Source organism: Budorcas taxicolor, chromosome X (genome assembly GCF_023091745.1).
Source record: "Budorcas taxicolor isolate Tak-1 chromosome X, Takin1.1, whole genome shotgun sequence".
Taxonomy (NCBI): Eukaryota; Metazoa; Chordata; class Mammalia; order Artiodactyla; family Bovidae; genus Budorcas; species Budorcas taxicolor.
The window spans coordinates 41,537,536-41,564,014 of record NC_068935.1 but is presented as its reverse complement, the minus strand read 5'-3'; the positions used below and the strand labels follow the sequence as shown (position 1 = coordinate 41,564,014).

The following is a 26,479-nucleotide window of genomic DNA, read 5'->3' as shown; positions in this document are numbered from 1 at the left end:
AAGGTTTTAAAACCATTAAAAACTACTCATTAGAAATGCAAGTATTCAGAATTATTTAATGAGTCGTGAAAGCACAAGTCAAATCATTCTCAACTTCCCATTTCTACAGTAAATGATGTGTGCCAATTTTATGAGCAATATAGTAAAAATCCAGCATAGGGAAGGACCTATGCTTGTCTTTGTCATCCGCTCTTCTGGGTGGTGAAATATTAGTACCACTGGGTTGACACAAGTTTTCCATATTGATATCAGTGACCAGGCTTTATTTTTCCAGTATGTGAGAGCCAGCACCACTTGGCAAGGATGCTAGTGACTCAAGGACGGTATGGCAAGTGGACCAGCTGACGTTTAACGTCTTTTCTCACCCCAACTTTCCCCAGCTTTGAAGTCTTAGAAAAATGCTACCTCTACCCTGACTCTTGGTTTCGAGATACTTCCACGTGAGGAAATTCACCCCCAACCACCTTCAAGAAATGACCCCCAAGAATGTAACAAAAAAAGCTAAAACCCAATTTATTGGAAATGTATTTTCTTCTAATTAAAGCATTAACCCTTACCCTGAATGCTTCACATTTAGCACAGTTCCTGAACTGGTAGTGACTGCTAGTGAGAGGCAAAATGGGACAGGTTTCATTGAGAGTCTTTTTTTTTTTTAATTGAAGGATAATTGCTCTACAGAATTTTGTTGTTCTCTGTCAAGCCTCAACATGAATCAGCCATAGGTATACATATGTCCCCCTCCGTCTTGAACCCCCCTCCTATCTTCCGCCCCATCTCACCCCTCATTGAGAGTCTTGATTCTCAAACTGTAGGGTGTAGCGGGGTCCCGAATGGCTACCCCCTTCCCCCAGGGTTTCTGATCCAGTAGGTTTAAGGTGGGATCCAGGAACTTGTGACCCAGTGATGTCGATGCATGTCTATACCATGGGACCACAGTTGAGAACCACTTGGGATCTTGCTGAGAATGAGAGCCCTTCCCAAGTAACTGATAACTGTAACTCTTTTCATATGGTTCCCCTAACTCTTTCTGTACTTTATGTCCTTTCAAGGAGAGAATTTTGGTAAAAATGCCAGGCTGTACAGTATAATGGGGGTTTCCCTTTCTCTCACTGAAGAAAACTCGGGAAATAAAAGGCAAACAGTAGGGAAGGGTTTTGTAGTGCTATTCCGTTTTGATAAGCTCACTAATGTTCTTCTGGCTTTGAAGGAGTTGTCTTATTTTTCTTTCTGCTCCACGTTCACTTGGAGGCAGCTTCTTTCTTGATGCAGTCTTATATTTTGCTTTGGTATTTATTACATTTCCTGCTTATAAAAGTGATACCATGAGGTGTTTATTTTTATACCAGACATAGATTCTTTAAGAATGATTAATGTTGCAGAAGACTGTTAACTCCTCTTTTCAGTTAACTTCCTGAGAAAAGATTCAGGAGAAACTAATTTACTATTTGTATTTAAGAGATTAAGTCTTTAACATTTAGGTTTAGGCTGTGGGAGTATGTGATGCCACTCCAGTACTCTTGCCTGGAAAAACCCATGGACGGAGGAGCCTGGTAGTCTGCAGTCCATGGGGTCATGAAGAGTCGGACACAGCTGAGCAACTTCACTTTCACTTTTCACTTTCATGCATTGGAGAAGGAAATGGCAACCCACTCCAGTGTTCTTGCCTGGAGAATCCCAGGGACGGGGGAGCCTGGTGGGCTGCCGTCTCTGGGGTCGCACAGAGTCAGACACGACTGAAGCAACTTAGCAGCAGCAGCAGTATGTGATGGCCAAAAAGTAAATCTGGGAGGCGGGGGGAACAGGTATTCTTTTTTCCCTATTTATTTTCCCGTGTTATCTTATAAATATACCAGATCTATGGTTGAATCTGTTACGCATTTCATTTCTGTCTTTCTGGACTGAAAAGAATCTCATGGTGTTACTGTATGAATCCTTTAGGAACCCAAGGCCACCTTCGGTTCTGTTCAGTCAGTCGTGTCTGACTGTTTGCTACCCCATGAATCGCAGCACGCCAGGCCTCCCTGTCCATCACCATCTCCTGGAGTTCACTCAGACTCACGTCCATCGAGTCCGTGATGCCATCCAGCCATCTCATCCTCTGTCGTCCCCTTCTCCTTCTGCCCCTAATCCCTCCCAGCATCAGAGTCTTTTCCAATGAGTCAACTCTTCGCATGAGGTGGCCAGAGTACTGGAGTTTCAGCTTAAGCATCATTCCTTCCAAAGAAATCCCAGGGTTGATCTCCTTCAGAATGGACTGGTTGGATCTCCTTGCAGTCCAAGGGACTCTCAAGAGTCTTCTCCAACACCACAGTTCAAAAGCATCAATTCTTCCACGCTCAGCCACCTTGGTTACCCCATTTTATACTGATGTCACAAGGAATACCTGAGAACTTCTTTTCTTGCTTATGTGGGGTGTTTCATTACGTTTCTTGGCCTCAAGCATTTCCCAGGCAGTTTTCTTATATGTCATGTAGATGTAAGGAGGAGAAAGGCAGTTAAAATCATGTCTAAGTAAACAGCACATCTTGACAACACCTGTCTTGGTGTCAGGTTACAATGAGGAGGCATTATTCACCTCAGTTTAGATTCTTACAGTAAAAAATTCAGGGAAACTGTATGTATTCATTTTTGTCCAGTTCTTTATTTACCTTGTGACTGACTGAGAAAAGGAGGGAGGGAGACAGTTTTAGTTTTATATTGAGTCCTGAGAAATTGTTGGTTTAAAGTTTCTTTTTTTATGTAAGTGTGTTTGTGACATAGGTTTCCTTTCAGTGACAAACTATCAGAGATGCCAAATTCCCCTAAAGAAATCCACCCTATATACAAGCATGTTTTCCAATTTAATATCAGAAATTTTTTTTTTCAGTGTTTAAATTTACCTGAAAAGCACTCCTATTATTTAATTAGTGAGAACCCTTTCCGTTTTGGTTTTGTGTTTAGAATTCTTCAAAGAACTACTTGAAAATGCGGAGAAGTCCCTGAATGACATGTTTGTGAAGACATACGGCCACTTGTACATGCAGAATTCTGAGCTGTTTAAAGATCTCTTCGAAGAGTTGAAGCGCTACTATGTGGCAGGGAACGTGAACCTGGAGGAAATGCTGAATGACTTCTGGGCCCGCCTCCTGGAGCGCATGTTTCGCCTGGTGAACTCCCAGTACCACTTTACAGACGAATATCTAGAGTGCGTGAGCAAGTACACAGAGCAGCTGAAGCCCTTTGGAGACGTCCCTCGGAAACTGAAGCTCCAGGTCACTCGTGCATTTGTGGCAGCCCGCACTTTTGCTCAGGGCTTAGCAGTTGCAAGAGATGTAGTGAGCAAAGTCTCAGTGGTAAGTACTGTTTACATTCTATGTTGTTTTGTTTCATGTTAAAAGAAAGTTTGGGAGGTATGGGAAAATAAATGACTAGAATTCCATTGCCATCTTTTCTGTCTCTCCCCTCTTGTCACCTACGCTTTGTCCTGATAACATGAGCACTGTATTGCTATAAACAATACAGTGATGACCATCTTCATGTATCGTTATCATTCTTTTCATGGTTTCCTTGGTAGCCATTTTTAGAAATGTGCACTACCTGCTCTTGACGTAATGGGTTTGCAGAATTATCAGGAAAGAGAATGAAATTGTAGTATGCAGGAAAGAACAGATGCAATGAGCCATATTTTCCTCATTTGTCAATTACAAGAATCAGACGAGACCAGTATTTTTCAGACTGTTCTTTGGAGCCAGACTGTTCTAAGGGGGTACCTCAGGGGCCTTCTTGATAGGAGACAAGGGAGACGCAGAGTTAGTGGGCAAGACTCTGCATCTGTGCCTTTACCTCCTGGCTGCCCTAGGAAACCTTTGCTCTCCTCAGTTTTATGTAGTAGGGTTTTTTGTTTGGTTTTGTTTTGTTTTTGTTTATTTGTTTTTTGGCTGCACCAGGTGAGTCTTCGTTCCCCAACCAGGGATCAAATCCATAACCCCTGCAATTGGAAGCATGGAGGCTTAACCACTGGACCACCAGGAAAATATTTTGAGCAAGATTTCAAGGAGGGAAAATTTCTATGCCTCCTTCACCCATCCTCTCCCCACGGTGAAATCTGAAAACATTTTGAAGGCCCTTCTGCCTCTACCTTTCCATGACTCAGTCCCAGTGAAGTCGGACAATTAATCCCAGAGCAGAGTCACCTGTGTAGGACTGATCTTAGTGCTATTACCATTAGACCCTCAAAGGGTCATAACCCAGACAACATGGGCAGACCAGGATTCATGGCCCCCCTGATTATAGAGGAAACTTAATTTAACAGAATGAAGATAATTATGTATTGTGAAAATTAGGTGCTTATCAGATGTTTCGTTTTAGCATTGCATGGTGTGTTAGTTGATTGGTTGCATTCATTTTTACAGTTGTGTGTGTTCACGTTTCCCAGCCATAAAATGACAGGAAACAATTCTTTATAGCACATTTTGTTCATTCCTTTTCCTCCTGATATTTTCATCATAAATTGCAAAAAAAAAAAAAAAAAAAGAAATGTTGGGGCATAGGAGAGTTGGGTGGGAGCAAGTAGGGAGATGATGGTTATAATTAAAGGAATAGCCTGGTTCCTGAACTTTGGCCCACCTCAGCAGCCATTATTAATTTTGGAAATGCTCATGTCAGAGTCCCTAAACAATGCATAGTGAGTCCAGATCAAAGTTATTGACATCATAGTTCCCCTCACACATCTACCCTCTTTCAGCAATTCCTTGCATTTATCCTAAGCTGAGTAGCCAGTAAGGCACTGCTGTGTGATTTTGAATGTCTGTGTGCATGTGCATGCCAGAGAGAAAAGCAAGGACTAGAAAACCCTTTGCAAGTGTTTTAAAGTGGTTTCTTTACATTAACCTCCCCCTTCCCTTTGAGTTTATTCTTGGGAAGAAGGACCAAGCTGACACAAGCCTGCTGTGGTGTTAGCCTCACTTAGCAAGGTTGGGGCCCCTTTAGAGAACTGAGATTCCAGAACCCCTAACTGGAGGAGGAAGGTGGTGGTCAGAACAAGGAAGCAGGTTGGAAGCTTGAGGGCTAGAAGGCTAGTCTTCGTCATGCCACCTCCCAGAGGAGAGAGAAATGAACACTTGCAGCTTCCCTGTGTTGCATTCGTCTTGACATAGTTTTCAGAATTAACTGTGGGCAATCAGTAAGATTGACCATTCACCCGTACTTACCTATGCAGTAAAGAGTATGTGACCCAAAAGGAAAGAATCACAATTTCCGATGTTGCTTTTGATAAGAATTTTTTTTAAGCAAGAAAGAAATTTCTGTGCACCTTAGTGTTGACAAGCGGTATAAGAAAGTTCTGTATTCTGTATTCTCATGTCTGCCTAAGAGATATTTGCATCATTATGTGAGAATGCAATGAATACAAGCTATAGAGCTCAGTTTACTTTGAATAAAACATTACTTGCCAATTGTTTAGTGGAAAATACTGATATGACTTAAAACATTTTTATTAAAATATAGTTTATTTCCAATGTTAGTTTCTCATGTACGACCAAGTGATTCAGTTATGTATATATATACACACACACATATTTTTCATATTCTTTTCCATTATGATTTATCCCAGGATTTGAATATAGTTCCTTGTGCTATATAGTAAGACCTTGTTGTTTATGTATTATATATAGTAGTGTGTATCTGTATTATGTATTATATATAGTAGTGTGTAATCCCAAACTCTTAATTTCTCCCTGCCCCCATTCCCTTTTCCCTTTGCTAAGCATAATTTTGTTTTCTGTGAGTCTGTTTCTGTTTTGTAGATACGTTCACTTGCATAATCTTTTAGATTCTATGTATAAATACTACCATATGGCATTTGTCTTACTGTCTGACATACTTTACTTAACATGACACTCTAGCTCCATCCATGTTGCTGTAAATGGCATTATTTATAACAGAATAGTATTCCATTGAACAGGTACCACGTGTTCTTTACCCATTTGTCTGCTGATGGGCATTTAGGTTGCTGCCATGTCATGGCTATTGTCAATAATGCTGCTATGAACATTGGAGTGCCTGTATGTTTTCAAATTAGAGTTTCTGCCATAAATAAGCCAAGGAATGAGATTGTAAGATCATGTGGTAACTGTTTTTAGTTTTGTAAGGAACCTCCATATGGGGCTTCCCTGATAGCTCAGTTGGTAGAGAATCTGCCTGCAATGCAGGAGACCCTGGTTCGATTTTTGGGTCAGGAAGATCCGCTGGAGAAGGGAGTGGCTACCCACCCCAGTATTCTGGCCTGGAGAATTCCATGGACTGTATAGTCCCTGGGGTCGCAAAGAGTCAGACACAACTGAGCGACTTTCACTTGCCATATGGTTCTTCATAGTGGCTGTAGCAATTTACACTCATGCCAGCAATGTAGTAGGGTTCCTTTTTCTCCACATCCTCTCCAGCATTTATTATTTGTAGACTTTTTAATGATGGCCAATCTGACTGGACTGAGGTGGTACCTTATTATAGTTTTGATTTGCATTTCTCTTAACAGTTATTGAAGGTGAGCATCTTTTCGTGTGCTTATTGGCCATCTGTATGCCTTGCTTAGAGAAATGTGATTATTCTAAATGTTACGTTTATAATTAGAAACCTTAAAAAATAATATTTTGCTTCACTACTGAGCATCTTCTCAACCTAAGGACTGACTTGAAATCAAACTCTTCAACTAGGTTGAGTTGTATCTAAATTATGTAATAATAAGACACTCAAGTATGAAATCAGTTTCTGAAACTGCCAAAACACAAATTATGTAAAAACCTATCATCTATGTAATGTTTCTTTTTAGAAGGTTGTAAATTCATTACATTTGTTTTTGGACTATGACTACCAGTTCAACAGAGATTTTAATTTAAGGTGTAGTGTATATTTAAAATTGAAGATGTTGAAGAAACTACATTTGATTAATACAATAAGTAAGCTCTAACAGTTTGGGGACTCAGGGAATGTTTTTTCATATAGATTCCCACCCCTGCCAACTGTTATCCAATTGTACTTTACAGGTGGACTAGAACAACCCAAGAAATAAATATTTCCTTCTTTTAGTATCCAGTAGAATTAATTACCTTTTTAAAGAGACCCACCTCACCCACTTCATGTAACAAGAGGTCAGTAAAGTCAAATATGAAGACCATTGCGGTCTTGGGGCTAGTTATTGCTTACTTAACTCAGAGATGTTCCCACTTTCTCTTCATGAGCATATGCCCTGCTTTTCCAGTTTACTTGTGCAACAAAAGGGTTGCGGTTATGTGTTGAGCAATGATTTGATTGTCACTAAGCCTTTTAAAGGCCATTAGCACCAGCAGGCTTAACTGACGGCAAGAGAAGTCACTTCTTAAAGTATACTTGCCTTGCTTCAGTTTTTCTGGGCACAGACATCCAGAGATTTCAGCTTACTCCATTGAGCTTTGCAATTCAAACTGCAGAAAAGTTCCTTTAATTAGGAACAGATGGTTAAAGAATACCCCGGTGCTCCGCATCTTTGTATTACTTATTCCATCTTTACTTGTCATGGTTCATGATACATTTCTTATTTACCTGCTTGCAGCAGCAGTTTTGCCTGGAAGGGTGAAGTCTGTTGTGGTCTTTCAAAAATGCACAAGTGGTTACATGCACCATGAAAATCAATAGCTCCTATGCCAAAGAGAGTTGCATTCTCATGGTTTCAATTAACACTGACATAATGGGGCTATGTCTACACCCCCACCCCAAACCACGGGGACTATAATTAGAAATCAGTGCTTTTTAGCATTGTGATGTCTAAATAACTATCCTGCCTTGAAAACGAGATCCATTGATGCCTCTTAATTTCTGTCTATTTGCAGTGCACCAACACCTACAAGAGTACTATACAAATTATTTTCCCGTTTTCCCAAATTGTTATGTCTATTTTAAAAATGAGCAATACAAAAAAGCTTTTAAGCGTACGTATATATTCAGCCCTTAAGATTCTTTTTCAGTCACAAAGACTAGAATTGCAAAGAGGAAGGAGGGAGGTGTATGTATTCTCTACACTATAATATATACAGAGGTAGAGATGAGGAAGGTAGGGATATAGGAAGTGTCATGGAGCGAAGATTCTCAAAATGGTAATAGAGCCCTCTACAAGGGGGATACAGAGATGCTTCAATTTAATCACAAAGTCGTGTCTGACTCTTTGTGACCCCATGGACTGTAGCCTGCCAGGCTCCTCTGTCCATGGGATTCTCCAGGCAAGATTCCTGGAGTGGGTTACCATTTCCTTATCCAGGGGATATTCTGGACCCCAGAATTGAACCTGCCTGGCAGGCGGATTCTTTAACCACTAAGCCACCTGGGAAGCCCCTTGGCGACTTATTAACAAGTCTACTTAAAACCACAACAACACTTATTTTCAAGCATTTATGTAGTTTCAGTTTTACCTACCATGTGGCCCTACATACTCCTGCATGAATCTTAGCTTATTTCATGTTTTTTGTTACATCTTTGAAATTCTATTATTAGGGAAATAGGAGCATCTTCGCCTTCTTTCTTTGCACGTGTGCGTATTGAATCCAAAACTAGTTGGGAAATTGTTGAATAAACCCTTCACATCTCACAGCGTGTTTGGGTTCCCTATCTTTTTCTTTAACCATAATTTGGAAAACGATTTCCTCTTATTTTTATTGGGTGCTTATGTTACCAAGCAACAGATAAAAATCTAGAGCCTTTCTGTTTGTTCAGTACTATTGGCAGCACAGGGGAAAAATGTTGTAGTGAGTGTATGTTAGGAACTGGAAGAAACTAGGAGGAAATGTGTTTTTAACTTGAGTGCCGCATGTCGACTGCCATCACTGTGTAATGTGGCTGAAGGCTCGTTCTGAATTACTGAAATGAAATCCAGGCTGTGTGAAGAGCCTTGGCTCCAGCATTTCTCTTTTTTCAGGCGGCTTGCAGTAGTTTTTAATGTGGTGTTTTGAAAATGCAGGTTATTTGGTAGAAAGTCCTGATCTATATTAAGAGAATCTTTGCAGAGAAAAGGACATTTCTGCAAAGCTTTTTATAGCAGAAATGGCATGCAGCTGTCAGTGTATATTCTGAGGAAGGTAGGAACGAGTATTTTCAAGAGTCTTTACTAAGTTAAAGAGTCTTTACTAGTTAAAAAGGGAAAAGAGGATTCCCGGCACACACCCCCCCCCCCCCCCCCCCCCCCCGCCGACCCTGACAGACTTTTACCATAAAACATACTAGCAGCTAAGATCTAAATGCTTGTTTATCTTACCGTTTAGAAATACGTTAGTCAGTCTTGAGGGGCTTCCCTGGTAGCTCAGCTGGTAAAGAATCCACCTGCAATGCAGGAGACCCTGGTTCAATTCCTGGGTTGGGAAGATCCCCTGGAGAAGGGCTAGGCCACCTACTCCCATATTCCTGGGCTTCCCTGGTGGCTCAGACAGTAAAGAATCTGCCTGCAATGTGGGAGACCTGGGTTTGATCCCTGGGTTGGGAAGATCCCCTGCAGAAGGACATGACACTCCACTCCCATGGACAGAGGAGGCTGGTGGGCTGCAGTCTGTGGGGTCACAAAGAGTCAGACACAACTGAGCGACCAAGCACAGCATAGTCAGTCTTGAGGATTTCATAAGGCTTGTAATTTGGCTATTAATGTATTATTATTATGCTCAGTAGCTGAAATTGATTTTGATTTGCATTAATAAAGAAATATTGAGTCCAGATGATGTTCCCTTTCTATCTTTTAGGTCCCCCAAAGTAAACAAACTAAGCCATCCCATTCTTCTATAAATAATGTCCAAAACTTCTTCTTATGCTCAGCCAGTAAAGAATCCACCTGCAATGTGAGAGACCTGGGTTCGATCCCAGGATTGGGAAGATCCCCTGGAGGAGGGCATGGCAACCCTCTCCAGTATTCTTGCCTGGAGAATCCTCATGGACAGAGGAGTTTGATGGGCTACAGCCCATGGGGTCACAAAGAGTCGGACACGACTGAGCGCCTAAGCACATGTAAATGATATGTCACGTTCTACTAGAGATTGATCATCTCTGCTACATTTAGCTGCAAGTTTTTCAAAATGTGAAAAATCGGCAAAATATATATCGTTTTTGGTTTTGTTCAAGTAACCTCTTCTCTCTCCATGTCTACCAGTGTTTGCTTGAGCTTTTGAGTTTTTTGTATCTCTACTGCTGGTGAATATTTTCTTTCTCACCCTAGTGTAGCACCTTGAAGCATTTTAAGGGTACAGCATTGAGTGCACGAGTCATTAATCTTTGTTAAAAACTGTGATCCAGTCATGTACTGTTCCATGTCGAGCAGTTGCATCCTAACTTGCTCTCCCACCTTAAAAACTGGTGAATAAATCTGAAGCCTGAAAACCAGCCCCAGAGCTGAGATAGTCACTGTGTGTGCATACCCTATGCTAGATCGTGGAGCTGTGGAGAAGGGCCAGCCCAGTGGGCTTCCCTCAAGGTTCCTATGTCATCTGTTACTCAAAAGATACACATGAAGGAAATTCAGTGTACCTGCTCCCAGACAAAACTGCTCGAGTTCAAATCTTGGCCATTTCCTGGAAGATCTTGTGTCTGTTCCTTAATCTCTTTGGGTCTCTGCTTCCTCATCTGTGAAATGAAATGATAATATTGATCTCCTACAATTATTTTGAAGCTTAAATGAGTTAATACACATAAAGTACTTTGAACGGAACCTGGCACACATAGTAAGTACTTAATATCATATAAACCTGTGAAATCCAATAAAAGGTATCAGAAAATGAATTCTGACATTGAAGAGAATATTTTTCTCTTCAGTGTTTACATCTCAACCTTCATGATCATGGTGGTTTAGTCGCTCAGTGCTGTCCGACTCTTGCCACTCCATGAACTTTAGCCTGTCAGGTTCCTCTGTCTATGGGATTCTCCAGGCAAGAATGCTGGAGTGGGTTGCCATTTCCTCCTCCAGGGGATCTTTCTGAACCAGGGATCAAACCCAGGTCCTCCTGCATTGCAAGCAGATTCTTTACCAACTAAGCTACGAGGGAAGCCCAACATAGAAATTGCATTAAGCATTCTCTCTGAGACCTTTAACCCATTCTTTATGTAAGTGGTTCAGAGCAAGAAGAGAGGAGTGTATAGTTTTTCTGTTTCTTCCAAATATAATTTTGAGAAATAACTATTAACTAGTAAGAGAGGTCTGAAATATCTGACTTTTATAAAAGCCATCATAACTAACCCCCACCCAACTCCAACTCCAGCTCCAAGGATTCTAGAAGTCACCAGTGGACTCAAGAGACCCTTCTAAATAAAAATAAAACATAGCAAATGTTAGTCAAGAGCTGTGACCCAAAGGAATAATCAGATTGATCATTTTAAGTGGTATGGCATGCCATAGAGAATCAGTACATAAGTGAGGATTAAAGAAAGATCTTAGAGTATGGTTACCCCTTTTGTTAATCCCCACGTGGCATGATCTACCACTCAGCCTTGGATCTTCTGGAGTAAATTACTTCAGTAAGTAAGTTCTTTGAGGACTTCAGAGGAGTAATTGATTTTGAGTGTTACAAGGTAGTAGAATGTGAATGAAGTTGATTTTATATTCCAAATGAATAAATCCCCAGAACAAAGTATGACTGAGTCCACTATTATATCTGCCTATGGGTGAAAGGTTTGCCCTTGAAATCTTGGCAAGACCATTGAGAGCTTGTAAGAGAGCATGGTAGTCCAGAGTCAAAAAGTAGAGCTTGTCCTTGGTACTCTGGATTCACCATCCTGAGCTTGGTCCGGTCAGTGAAAGTGGGGACCCAACACCGGAGGTGGGGTAGTTTCATCACTTCTTGGGGAATGAGCATTGAAGGGGATCCCTATTTCTGTAGTTCTCATGACTGTTTTAAAAGCCTTTGTCTTTTACTGTTGCCTCATTGCACACGAGGGGTTTATTTCCCAGGTTCTGAATTCCCTTCATGTAGAATACTGCATGGCGGTCTGAGTAGTGGTTGGGAGACTAAAGACAGATTTTCTCTAACTTTGGTGTTTCCAATGTCCTTTCTCATCCTAGCTTGCTTATAATTTCCCCGTCTCTCTTCTCAGTCTGGTATTTAGTGTTTCCCATAGCATATTATAGCTGAGTGACTTGTGATCATTTTTAGTAGTTACACAACAAAGCATGTGCAGAACATGAGCCAGTACTTAGCCAAAGTATGAAATGGAAAAGCTCTGCCAAACCCAGCTTCATAATCTTCCTTTCATAAAACTCGACTGTGTCGCTTGGTTTGCTCTCTCTTTTTAAAACTTCAGCCTCCATCATCCTATTTAAGGAAAGGATAGTACTACAAGGCCTACTGCCTAAATGATTTAGCTTATAGTTGAACCAAGGATATGGTGAGCCCATCCTAGAGTTATCTTTGACCAAAGTGTTTCTTGAGCACGGTTATGGAGTTTCAGTTTTTGCCTATTTCCTAATGGTCTATACCATTTTGAAATGTCTTTTGTGTTTTCCAGAACAAGTCTCATAGTCTAGAAATTCCTGTTTGCCTTGCTACCTAATCAGAAATGCATTCCAGAAAAATCTCTGGCCCATAGTAGGTACCCAGTAACTCCTTGTTGACATTTTAACTCTTCCTACCTTGTTTTCTGCTACAAGTCCTTTTTGTCCCTAATAAACATTGTACTGAAAAAATGTCATGCACTAGCCTGCTTTTCACAGACATTTTTTTATAATAGCTCTGTACCTCTCCAAAATCCAGCCATTTTAGCAGTCTCACCAGTGTGGAACCCAATTAAAGATAGAAAACAAGCAATGTGTAACATTTAAGTTTCATATTATTCTCTTTAAAGAGGCAGTGACACATGACAGATGTGGAAAATGATTTCAGTGTTTGCTGAGGTGCAGTGCTAGAGTCAGATGCAGCGAAGTGACAAGTCCACAAGTCAATTGTTCTCTCTGGCTTTGGTTTTTTCATCTCTTAAATGTGAGAGCTATACTCGGTGATCTCTAGGGTCTCTTCCAACTCTTAAGACTTCTATTATTCTCTGACCACCTTCTCTCCTCCCTCCAGGCCTGTTTGTTCCTCTGTCAAATGAGAGGGTGAGAAAGTATCAAAGTCCTAAGTCTCTGTAACTTTAAAGGCGTGCTCTTGTTTTCTTTTTGTCCAGAAAACCTAGCTTTCTAGCATGGCTATTCCTTAAGGGTATTGGTTAGCCAAGATTTTACTGTATATTAATACGTGGTTAAAAGGACCAATTTAGTGTCTAGGAAAACATTTGGCACTGGTTAAACCTGTGGAAAAGTCCTAATTCTTCCTCGGGAACCTTGACTTCAGTGTATCCAATTACATCCTGTTGGACAGTTGTCCCCCTTTACACTTGAGTTCTGTTTGAGATAAGAGAGAGTGTGTGTACATCAGATAGGAGCCAAACAGTGTGAAGTTTTTCTCCTGACAGTGTTAATCCCCCATTCCTGTTTCTAAGGCTACTGTTGATAAGTGGTATCCAAAGTTACACTCCAGAGCAGGTGAAGCGCACTGCTGCACTGCCCCGTGTCCCAGCATCTGTTCCCTGCAGTGGTATCTGCTTTCACAAGCCTGTTTGCAGAACTGGTTGCTACTGATAGAGAGGAATGCAGTAATCCTCTGATACTGACTCCAAAAGGGGAGGGTGGGGCCAAGAGACTGAGAAGACAGGACCTCTTGGGGGACTGCCGGCTCGTGATCCTGGCCATGATCCTTTCTAAGCATTGATGGAAATGAATGACAGGATGGGATCAGCTCTTCTATGCCCAAGACAATTGCATCCTATAGAAGTAGAAAGATGAAACTAAGTCTCATTTATCTGCAGAGGCCATCGAGCCACATCTGACTTCGGTGCCGCCTTCATCCTTGCTGCTTCCCTTGCTCGTGAACTTTTAGTAGGTCTCTGTGTTCTGCCATATGGTGTCTTGGTTTCTGCCTGCTGTCTAAGCCCCTTAATAGCCTGATCACATACGCAGTCCATCCTATATGCAGGCAGCTTTATTTCCCAGAATTCCTCAACCCCATCCACAGTCTGCTCCGTACCATGTATGCTTTTGTTGATTTCATTCTCCCTTAACTGCAGTGTTCTCCCTTCATTTGATCATTTCAATCTAAACCACTTGTGAACAGCAGATGCAAACTATTGTATATAGAATGGATAAACAACAAGGTCCTACTGTATGGCACAGGGAACTATATTCAACACCCTGTTACAAAACATAATGGAAAAGAATCTGAAAAATATAAATATATGCACAACTGAGTCCCGCTGCTGTACAACAGAAATAAAGCACAACATGGTAAATCAACTATATGTTAATAAAATGTAAGATATAAATAAATCAACCCCTTCTTTGGAATGTAACTAAGTCCCATGTCTTCTATCATGTGGACCCTGAGCACTCCATGCTTTGCTGCTCTCAAGCCTCAGACAGCCTTCACATAACCCCAAGTTCAAATTTATTCATATTCTTCCATGTAGGATACATTCATTTTGCCTTCTGTGCAGCTATGGGCACAGAAAGGAGTACACACGAGCTACCCTTCTAAACCTTGACTGGGGGGCTTACATTTGAAAGGGCAGTCTAGCAGTTTGAAAAGAAGACGTGCTCAGATTACAGTCTGGCATGGCACACACAGAGATGACCATCTAAAATGAGTGGGAGTAGTTGAGTTTGTGTGTCATATGCAGCTGAGCTGCTGAATGTTCATTCCTACCTCCCCATGCCTTCCTAGCATACCCTTTTTCTTCATCTAATCTTGCTGTAATTCACCTCTTTGGTAAGCATGCCAGGCCGTGCTACCTGTGATCCATTGTGACTCGTATGTGAGATTCATGGCCAAGCCTTCAAAGTCAAGTTGATAGATTTGCAATAGATATGCAGTTGCTGTCTCTATCTTGGTCCCACCATTGTCTATTTCTTCTCCCAAATTAGGTGAATCCCACCACCCAGTGTACCCATGCCCTGGTGAAGATGATGTACTGCTCCCACTGCCAAGGTCTCGTGACCGTGAAACCCTGTTACAACTATTGCTCCAACATCATGAGAGGCTGTTTGGCCAACCAAGGGGATCTTGATCTCGAGTGGAACAATTTCATAGGTGAGCAGGCGATTAATGTGTTTGTGTCACTCCCAGGCTTCCCAGGTGGCCCCCTGGTAAAGAACTCACCTGCCAATGAGGAGACATGGATTCGACCCCTGGGTTGGGAAGATCCCCTGGGGGAGAGCATGGTAACCCACTCCAGTATTCTTGCCTGGAGAATCCCATGGACAGAGGAGCCTTGTGGGCTGCAGTCCATGGGGTTGCAGAGTCAGACACGACTGAGCGACTAAGCACCCACGCATGCACATGACTCATTAGGGATAGCTCACCTTCCAGCCACAAGAAATGTTTTATCTTTTAATTAAAAAATTTTTTTTTGGCTGTGCTGCATGGCTTGTGGGATCTTAGTTCCCTGACCAGGGATTGAACCCCTAGCCCCAGTAGTGAAAGTGCCAAGTCCTACCCACTGGACCAGCAGGGAATTCCCCAAGGGATGTTTTAATTGTCAGCGATGGAATTTCTGTTCATTATATAGTGATTCCCGGAGTTCTGATGGTACTCAAAGTTCATACCGCTCTACAAGTAAATGTTCCCTTGAACTAATGGTGGCATTTCTGAAGACAGTGGACACCAAGCAAATACCAAGTTTCAATAATGAGAAAGTGCCTTTTTGACATTTTCCCCCAAAGGTTAGTTTTAGTTCTACATCGTAGGCTTGTATCCATGTAAACGCTGGAGTACAGCTATCACTGACCTGTGGAAGGAGCTTTTCAAATGGTACGTTTGTGACATTGCAACTGAATCTTCTGCATACCTGCCGGATACCACTTAGATATTTGGATCAAGTGTAATCTGACTGTGGAAATTTAGCAGTTATATTTCTATAGAGGATTTAATGATCACAGACTGCTCTGGTGAGAGTGGAAGGACTTTTGCCCTGAGAATTTCAGAGGTCAGTGTTCTCACCTACAACCTGAAACCTAGAAAACCTATTACTGGAACCCAGACAGTGATGGAAGTGACCTAGCCCGTTTCCAAGAGGGTTAAGTATGATTTGTGGGAAATGACAAATTAGGGATAATTGAAATATCCAGTCATCAACTCCCTGGATGCCTGCTTAATGCATATGGGAATCCTGGAATGTTAGTGGCAGGTGTTGAAGCTGTTATCGGTGTGGCTGCACACACAGACTGTCAGTACCCTAAAACAAACTCTCTCCCACCCCGCAGTTGCATTTGCATAATTGCAGATTTTGAGCGTCTTTGTAAGCACCTATTTTCCACTTATTTGTCCACATCCTGGGAACATGTATGCAATTTGCTGTGGGGAGGGGAATGGGGGGATTGGAGCTGGGGAATGCTTTTTAGTCTGCATGAGATCTAATTATATTAACTCTGAAAGTGCATCAATCAATTGGCTCTAACAGATTCTTGAGAATACTGACACAAGGAAACAAAGATGTGAGTATTAAACACCGCAGCACTATTGTAGGCTAAATAGTTCAAAGCTAGAAGACCTGAAAAAAAGTCCACACACAGAAAAGCAGAATCCCATGAAAGAGAAGGCCTAAGACCAGACACACACACACCAGTGGCACATCATGCCCAGAAGGAAGCCATGGGAGAAATTGTTACTTGAAGATAATTTCCATATCTAAATTAAAGTTGGTATACTTTTTCTTTTCTATCTTTTTTACTCGCCTTCTCACCTCCACCTGCAAATGTCATGTTTGCAATTCACTTTTGCTTAATTCATTTTTAAGAAACAAGATGGTTTGCCTTTTCATGTTTCCCTGTGGCACCGAATGCGCTAGTTCTCTGGGCAAAGCAGTAACACCTGCACACAGGGATCTAGGTTGGCTAACTTTTCTACAGGCAAATCATGAATAACGTAAACCATTCTGTTATTCTGACATGTCTGGGAGAAAGTGTAACTCATAAATTTGTCTTAAAATACAAATTCTAGGGACTCCCTTGGTGGTCCAGTGGCTAAGACCCTGAGCTTACAATGCTGGGGCCCTGGGTTTGATCCCTGGTTGGGGAACTAGATCCCACATGTCACAACTGAGACCCTGTGCAGCCAAATAAATTAGTAAAAATAAACATTTACAAAAGCAAATTCTATATATTTTTCCAAGAGCTTGCAGGTCCATATCAATACCATACTCTGGCTTCCTTAATTTACGTCTTCAGCCACGTACTCTAAATCAAGGAGGACGTCCATGGCTGCTTTTCTTCCTGTGCGTTTTACAAATTACATTTGTTATCTTTAGAAACAAAATTAAACTCAAGTGGAAATTGGTAGGATTTCAGAATCAATTTTCCTCATTTATTTTAAATATTTTTTTTGGAGGGAGGAGGAATATAATTCTATCTAAACTGAATTTTTAATGGGTATTTTATTCTTTATTTCTAATAAGCTGATATAAAAGGCCAGGAGTAACAGACATTGTTAATCTCCAGTGCTTTTTCATGGAGTTTCACAAGGGTTTAATTAATTTGCTCAGTGGTTGTCGAATTCAGTCCCAATTTACATGCCTGTGCCATAAGTTCAGTTTTTTTTTTCCCCTTCACAAGGAATTTTTCCTCCTTTAAATGACTGCAGTTAATGAATGGTCAAGGAGGGCTTTTCCCCCCTGCTTCTTTAAATCAGATCATGGGGTTAAGTCGGAAAACTGCCTTTTGTTCATCCAGTCTGGTCTTGAGGCTAAAGATGTGGGTTCATGATTATCAGCAGCACAGAGCAAAAGGAATCACTTTTTCTTGTGAGAAGGGGCTGGTTTGTTGCAGGGTGGGAGGGAGCTGTTATGAACACTGAAATGCTGCAGTCAGACTAGAACCTTTAAAGAGACTAAGGATGAGTTTTTCAATCTGCCTTAGCATTGTGCCCTCCTCTCTCTCTTGAACTGCACCTATTAAACTGTCACCCACCTTGATAAAGGTGGATCCAAATAGTTAAAACACCTTGGACTTGGTTTATAAGCGGTTATAGGAAACCCTCTTTTTGAATGACTCCCAGCCAACCTTCTTCATATCATGTGTCGCTTGCCATTGGGGATTTAGTATGAGGGGGTTGGGATTGCTGGCTAGGCCATCAGCCAGTTCCTGGCAGGAGGCAGGAGCTGGTCAGCTATCCTGCAGAGGGAGACCTGCAGCCTAGAGTCATCAGAAGCAGTGACACTGGATTTGACATCATCAGATCATGGAGGCGCCCAGTGGATGGCTTAGCAGGACCTGTCCCAGGACTGAGCAGGGACTTTGGCTACCAGGCTGCAGGCTGTGGGCAAAACACAGCCTCACTCACATTCTTCAGCAGCACCACACGCAACACTGGTATGACAGTTTTAGCCCCACTCACTTCTTAGGCCCTTGTGCATGGCCAGCCAGCCTGGAGTTGACAGACGCCAAATGATGCTGGGAGGGACTGGGGGCAGGAGGAGAAGGGGACGACAGAGGATGAGATGGCTGGATGGCATCACTAACTCGATGGACGTTAGTCTGAGTGAACTCCGGGAGTTGGTGATGGACAGGGAGGCCTGGCATGCTGCGATTCATGGGGTCGCAAAGAGTCAGACACGACTGAGTGACTGAACTGAACTGAAAGAGCCAGAAGAATCAGTGTTTGTGTTCCCTTTCACAAGCATGTTCGTGATCTGGCCTTTCCTCACCCCTAGGGAAATAAGTAGTGAGGGGATGCACTGTTTCCTTCCTATGTAAACCTCTGTATTTGGGATTTTTCTCTGGAGCTGGTGACTTCTTGGCTCTGAAGGTCTGTGCTCTGCGGACATGGTGGTGCTGATGCTTTGACAGTGATGAACACGTTTAGGCTTTGCTCCACTTGTTTACAGAGCTCCCCTTTCACTAGCACATCAAACGCATTTTTCCTCTCCTGGAAAAATGGTATATTCATGCCGGCAGGCTTTCCTTAGAGGTTGGGAGCGTCAGGTTTTGGTGATTACCACAATGTGACCTGAAACTTCATTCATTATGACTTTCCCCCCAAATTTGCATTGCTTGGAAGTCTACTCATGGTTTGTGACATTGGAATTCTGGTTGAGAGAAATGAGCTCGAGCTTTAAAATGTTGGGCCACATTTGTTCTTGGGGAGGTGAAAGGTTGCTGACCAACTGTGAGCTTAGGTAGAAGTTCAGCTGTGGCCTATGCTTTGAGAGGGACTCACTATGTTCTAGAACGTTGCCCTTCTTTCCAGCAGCCGTCCTTGGACTACCTGAAGGCTGTGGAGTCTGTGGACCTAACTCTCCTTTAAGGGGAAAGAGCACATGGAAAAGTTCACTGCTTGTCATAAATGAGGCATCCTTTTTCTCATTTGGATATGACCTTTCCAGTTTCTTCTAATTTTGCACAATAAGTATCAGGGAAAACTACTAACTAAATCCCAAGAACCATGGATGACAAGAAAACCAGTACAGGGGGTGATTTTCTTTAAGAGATTCACCGTGTCCTAAAAAATTCTAGACTTTTCCAAAATGTAGAAATAATTTGCTGAGTAATTAGTGAAGGATACACATTGTAAACACAGATTTTGTGCCCTGTCTCTGTTTTTTTCACTTGAATAAAAAGTGGCACATGTTTTTTGCTTTAAAATAACTCAGGACCCTTGTATTTGAAATTGGAAGTTTATCTTAATACAAAAATGCATTTTACAAAATGCCATTACTTGTGAAGTCCTTAGAATTCCTAAGGAGGTGCCTAGGAACACTTTCATTTATATTTTCTAACTGCGTACCCAAGGATCTGAAAGGGTTTCATTTAAAAAAATGAAAGAAAAGAATTGGTATGCCAGGATTTGAGCTGATTTATGTTTTTGACTCTCGTAAATCAAACATGAAATGGGAAGAGCCGTGGAAGTCCCTGGGTGAGCCGTCATGTTATTCTGCTCCCAGCCTTAGGTGTGTCAGGCAGGAGCTAGGTCAAAGCTATGCAGTGACAGCTACTGACACGTGGAAGGATGAATTATCAGTGTAATAGAAGGTTCCCGATTGTGTTTTCTTGCTGGGGGAGTAAAGTCTTCATCTGGCCACTTCCCACTCTAGAGAGCTGGTGGTACATAGCGACTGAAAGCAGTTTTGTGTCATAGAAAAAGATATGAAAGCATGAATTAATGATGGTCATGCCTCCCCCTCCAACACCCCCTCCCCCCGCCCCGACACACACAAGGGAAACAAAGACAGTAAAATAATCAGACTGATTACTCAAGGCCAAGCTAATGATTTACTTTGTATTCTGTATTGTTCTGCCCCAAACCTCATGTTAGATGCTATGCTGATGGTGGCTGAGAGGCTGGAGGGTCCTTTCAACATTGAGTCAGTCATGGATCCCATCGACGTGAAGATATCAGATGCTATTATGAACATGCAGGAGAACAGTGTGCAGGTATCTCAGAAGGTAAGGAAGGCAGGTCCTGGATTGGAGAGGTGGGGCCCACTCTAGCCTGCTATGCCTCATGTGGCCACATTTATGCCCATGCAGGTTTTCCAGGGATGTGGACCCCCCAAGCCCCTCCCAGCCGGTCGGATTTCCCGTTCCATCTCAGAAGGCACCTTCAGTGCCCGCTTCAGGCCCTTCCATCCTGAGGAGCGCCCCACTACAGCAGCTGGCACCAGTTTGGACCGATTGGTGAGCCCTGGGGCAGGAATGGCCATGTTTAATGGCAAAAAACTGAAAACATTTGCTCAAAATGCAGTTTGATTTGGAGGATTCCAAGCACAGGGTCTTTTCAGGTGAAACTTTTCCAGCAAATTGCACAGCAATGTCAGTGAACCTGCTTCTCTGATTTCCTCGCTCAGAAAGTTTATCCATAGAGCCAGGAAGTGGGGTGCTCTGAGGCTTATCTGGACACTTACCTTTTATGTCACAGTGCAGGTAACTCATAGGCTGGATCCTGAGTCATCAAAGCCGTGCCAGAAGATAGTGTTTTTCCAGTGTATCTCTGGGGCGTGGGACTTGGTAGGCCTCAGATGATAGTTCTAATGAAGAACAGGAATGGACAGTGGGTGTAGGCACTAGGCAGCTTTTTTTTTTAATGGCAACTTAATTCAGAGCTTGCATTTCATCTGTTAATTCTTGTGGTGATTTTATACATTTTACATAGAAGTATTGGGGTGACCAGAAAGGTTGTTCAGGTTTCCCATGATGTGGGAAAACAAACAAATTTTTGGCCAAGCCAAAATCTGCATTTTTCTCTTCAGACTCCAGAGAGGCTCTGGAGATACTTTAGACATGATCTGAAGGCACATGTGTAGGTAGTTTGGGGTTTTTACAGAGTTTTTTGTGTTCTCTCTCTTTCTCTTAATGAGGTTACTGATGTCAAGGAGAAACTGAAGCAGGCCAAGAAGTTCTGGTCCTCTCTTCCTAGCAGTGTCTGCAACGATGAGAGGATGGCTGCAGGGAGCGGCAATGAAGATGATTGCTGGAACGGGAAGGGCCAAAGCAGGTGAGCCGTCGTTGACCAAGTGTGCAGTTTCTCCCTACATGATGGGGAACTTTCAGAGAAGGTTTGCTCGGTCGTTTCATCGAGGCATTGTGAAGCCTTTCACAAGCAGGTGGCAACAACGTGGAAGATTTCTCAGCATTCTTAGGAATTGGCATAGAAGTGTTGGGAAGGCCCCCAGCTACTTGCAGAGAGTCTCAGGGCAAAGGTTTATGCCCGTGGTTATAACGATAGCGTTACTGCTGCAACCAAGGATTGAGTTGTTCTGACAGTGTCATTATTTTTCATATTTAATACCTGTGATCCTGTGCCTGATGGCATGGCCGCATCAAGTACCAGTTCTCAGGAGATCTCATTGTCTTCCTTGATGATGCTCTGTGTCCCTCCCCTAGATACCCAGTAACTTAGACAAGTGTCCACTTAACTCTGCCCCACCAACCTCCACAACATGGATAGTTTTCAAAAAGGTCCCAGAGTGGAGGAACATGTGTATCCCCAGGAAGAGGAGAGATTCTGAGTTATTCAAAAGGCAAGCACTTGCAGTTCACTGCAAGTGGCCAATACTAGAACCTAGCAAGAATCTTTGCCAATCTTCGGCAGCTTTTGTTTTACTGATCCTCTTAACGAGGTCCTTTCTCATTGCAGGTACTTGTTTGCTGTGACAGGAAATGGTCTAGCCAACCAGGGCAATAATCCAGAGGTGCAGGTTGACACCAGCAAACCGGACATACTGATCCTTCGTCAAGTCATGGCTCTTCGAGTTATGACCAGTAAGATGAAGAATGCTTACAATGGGAACGATGTGGACTTCTTTGATATCAGTAAGCATGTGTGCTTCTAAAGAACAAATTGTTATATGTTTGTTTGTACACCTTGAGATGAGAAAGAACAGAATAAACTTTCCTCTCCACCCCCCCCCCCCAAAATAGGTGATGAAAGCAGCGGAGAAGGAAGTGGTAGCGGATGTGAGTCTCAGCAGTGTCCTTCGGAGTTTGAGTATAATGCAACTGACCACTCTGGGAAGAGCGCCAATGATAAAGCCAGCAGCGCTGGGGTCCCCACTGGGGCCTGGGCCTACCTCCTCACCATCTTCTGCATCTTATCCCTGGTTATGCAGAGAGAGTGGAGATAATTCTCAACCTTAGAGAACAAGTGTTCATCATCAGTTACAAAGGCACTGGTTATCACTTTTATACCATCCTAGTGACTTTGCTTTTTAAATGAATGGACAACAATGTACAGTTTTTACTATGTGGCCACTGGTTTAAAAGATGCTGACTTTGTTTTTTCATTCAGTTTTGTGGGAGAAGGGGACTTGTACGTAAGGTCAGTCCGGCCTCCTCAGAGTCATGTTAAATGTGGCTAACAGTGTAGGTACAGAACTGTAGTTAGTTGTGCATTTGTGATTTTTATCACTCTGTTTGTTTGTTTTCTTTCTGTTTGTGGGGGTTTTTTCCTTTCAATATGATCTCACCTTGTTTCTTACAAGAAAACCAGGGTCCTTTCTTGGCATGTAACATGTACGTATTTCTGAAATATTAAATAGCTGTACAGAAGCAGGTTTTATTTATCACGTTATCTTATTAAAAGAAAAAGCCCAACAAGCAGTAAAATTGCCATCTATCCCTGTTGTTTTAGTTGCCTTATCTGGAGAGAAGAGGAGGTGTTGTATCTTTTCTTCTGCAATGTGAAGGCACAAGGGGGCTTCTGAGCCACTTGTCAGGTTGTGTTCAGGCATCAGTACAAGAAGAAGGTTATACTTCATTTATAGCTGGTGACTGGAAGAGGCTGCAAACTACCCATTTTGGTTGAGCTGGGTTGTATAAACTTCAATCACAGGCCAGTCCATTTCTGGAAGCCGCTTATCCATCTAGAAGATTCTTAATCTCCCTCGAAAGATATAAGGCATTCAGGGTATCCCAGGGTATCACACTTAATTTGGGGGTGGGTTTGGTTTGGTGGTGGTGGTTTTTTTTTTTTTTTTTTAATACAGGCAAGTTAGCAAGCCACTGTGCTGGTCTTTGTGTCCATACTTGACCCTCTGTGACAAGATCAGGTGTGTTCAGGGTAGTATGGCCATAGACCACCCTCTTTGAAGTGATATCCCACCAGCAGAAGTAAGTGTCTAGCAATCTCACTTGGTCCCTCTTGTTCCAGATTCCAAACCCAGTCATAGCCATCTGGGGGGCTAGCCAGAATTGGGGTACAGCCTGGGCTCAGGCAGTAAGTATCAATACTCAAGCAAAGTTTTTGTCCATGCATGTGTATTTGCATTTATTTGGTTTTGGATCCCAGTGTTTTGTTTTTTAAAAAAGAGATTCTAAAGTGTCTTATTGAGTCTCTTTCTTGCCCAGCCCTGCCCCATCTGAAAGCCAAAGGTCTTGCCACGGTTCACAGCTGTGTGCTACCCTATCAGCCAAGCACCCCAGTAGGGGAGCTCTTGAGTGTCCAGATTTTTCTTCTCATGTTGTTGGGCGTTTGATTGGGGGGCAGGGAGGAATGGGAGTAGGTAAAACTGAGAAGAACACATCTTTAACCACGCAGGTGAACTGACAAAGGCCATTAACTCTTGTCCCAGACCAAAGAGTAACCACTGCCTTGGCCCCTTTGGGGCCATTTCCTTGTGTCTTTACCAAATGACAGCTCATAAAACTGTGAGAATGTAACAAATCACATTAAAAGGAGTTCCAGAAGTCTTCAGAAAGAATCACGCTCTGCAAAGTCTCTTCTTGCTTTAGACAGCCATTCAGATCCCAACCCATTCCCCAAAAGCTGAAACCCACAGAGAGGTTGTTTGTGTTATTGTTCAATCTTCAGTTATAAGAGTAATTCTCTATTTTTATATTGAAACGTAATTACTTGATAGCTCAGGGTCTACATTTCATTCAGCTTTTTACACCAAATTCTGCAGAATGGACAAATGGAATATTGGGGCTGTTATAAACAGAGGCTTAATTTTATTAGAAGTAACCAGTTATTTATTGAAGCATGATGTTAATAAAATAGGCATATTCTGGCTCATGTGTATAAGTTTTGTTTCTTTTAAACAAATCACAGAAGACGTAAAATTGAGAAGGCGCTCCATTTATGTATGAGGAAAAATTGATTGTAAATAGCTAAGCTGCCTTGTGAGAACTTGGAAAATGTGCTGATACTTAGTAACTACCTCAGTTGTGAGGAATTTCCTTTTTAGCTTAGATTGCTATTACTTTTACTTGGTAGAAATGAATCTGGTCTCCAAAATGTGGCTCAGAGAGTTATCCCCATAGACCTTGTTAGATTGTTTTTAATTTAAAACCTTGATCTCTGCCCAGCTGTTTTCTTTCAGTCAAGTTCTCGAAACCAATAACATTTTCCGAATTAAATATTCTTGAAGGTTCTTCTGGAGTCTAAATGATTTGTTTTCTTTCTTTGCAATTTTTCCTGTTACTCTTTTATTATTTAAATTGTCTCTTGCCTTTGAACTTGAACTATGAAATAAACAAATCATAGATTTTTCCATTCAGGTCTGACTGGATAACTGTTGGCTTCCAACCAGCTGGCAGGCTCACACCCCCACTCTCCCCAAAACAGAAATACAGGCAAGTGGAATATTTTAAAAATCTTAAAGAGTTCAGTATATGAGGTAGAAGGAAAGCTTTGTGAGGAGACCTGACTTTTCCAAAGCCTCAGTTAACAGCATGTGAAGAGTTTGTGCTTTACAAAGTCATTAATTAATTACTGGTTATTTTCAAACACTTCACCCACTCTGTACCTTAAGAAACATGTTACGACTCTTAGATTGTATTTTATTTCAAAACTAGTAATTAGCACCTGTTATTTTGCTAAAACTGTACAATGGACTTAGATTTTTGAACTCTAGTTTCCTGGGTGTTAGAAACCTAACAGTATACAAATAATTTTTTACAAAAATTAACAGTTACATCTTTAAAGTAAAACTTACTGTATGTGATTACAAAACCACAATAAAAATAGGTCTAGATGGTGCTACACAAAATTCTACTTCCCCTTTTGTGTTGGCAAAATATGTCTATTTGCATGGTTAAAAGCTATATGTTAATAACAGTATCTACTACAGGAAGCCTCTGTGTGTGTGTGTGCACTTGCTCTCAAGCAAATACCACACTATCAAATACAACTTTCTTTTTGAAATGAAAAAAAGCACCGAGAAGAATCTTCTAAGTAGAACTTAGTGGGAAAAATATAATTTGGCATTCTGTGATATACTTTAAAAATTCAGTTTCTACCTTTAAACTCCTGATTGTTTTCTTTGAAAAATCCTTTTTGTATATGTGAAAAATACCTGAAAGATAACATGGTAATACAGCAATTTAAGCCCATCAGTAAGGCTAATGGCCATGTAATAATCACTTGTCTAATTGAGGTTTTAAGTAGGTCATATATTGACGGGGTTTAAAAACAAAAACCTGTACTACAAAAGTACAGAGTGAAAGTTTCTATCCTGTTCTTGCATTCATCTGCTCAGTTATCCCTACACCCTAAATAAACTTATTAGTTATTTTTATATGTCTTCTTCCAAAGTTGCTTTATACAAATACAAGCAAATATGAATAGAGGCTTTTCTTTTTTGTCTCTTTACCTGAAAGGTAGAATGTTATGCCCAATCATCTCATATTTGTTTAGGTTTCTCATAATGTTAAAAAGTATTGAGAGGAAGAGGAGACCCTAAAGGACTCCTGTTCAAAAGGCATGGCTTCTCTGTGCTACCACAATTTGCATTTTTACTGCATTTTGGCCCAGATTAATCTGAGTAATTTTTCAAGAAATAAACATGGAATTGATGAGCAGTTTGGCATTGTAGTACTATAATCCCAGAGTGCACAATTAGGATGCTCTCTGTGCTTCATTAAGGTTTATCTTTGGCACTTTGTTTCTGTATCATCACCAGCAAAGAAGACCTTGGGCAACATGATTGGATAGATCCTCTTAGAGCACAGCACATTAATACCACTGTTAATGCTTGGAAATGGTTC

At 41.7% G+C, this 26,479-nt stretch overlaps 1 protein-coding gene across 1 annotated transcript in view; it reads left to right on the top strand.

The window, feature by feature from the left end:
• GPC4 (glypican 4) overlaps positions 1-23,112 on the top strand; it is a 105,560-nt gene extending 82,448 nt beyond the window's left edge. The window contains exons 3-9 of the mRNA XM_052662896.1: positions 2,941-3,332; positions 14,927-15,092; positions 20,310-20,440; positions 20,525-20,671; positions 21,352-21,488; positions 22,131-22,306; positions 22,415-23,112. Coding sequence (XP_052518856.1) covers positions 2,941-3,332; positions 14,927-15,092; positions 20,310-20,440; positions 20,525-20,671; positions 21,352-21,488; positions 22,131-22,306; positions 22,415-22,617 — 1,352 coding nt within the window. The 3' untranslated portion in view covers positions 22,618-23,112. The remainder of the gene's footprint in view (positions 1-2,940; positions 3,333-14,926; positions 15,093-20,309; positions 20,441-20,524; positions 20,672-21,351; positions 21,489-22,130; positions 22,307-22,414) is intronic.
• Positions 23,113-26,479: the final 3,367 nt, after the last annotated feature.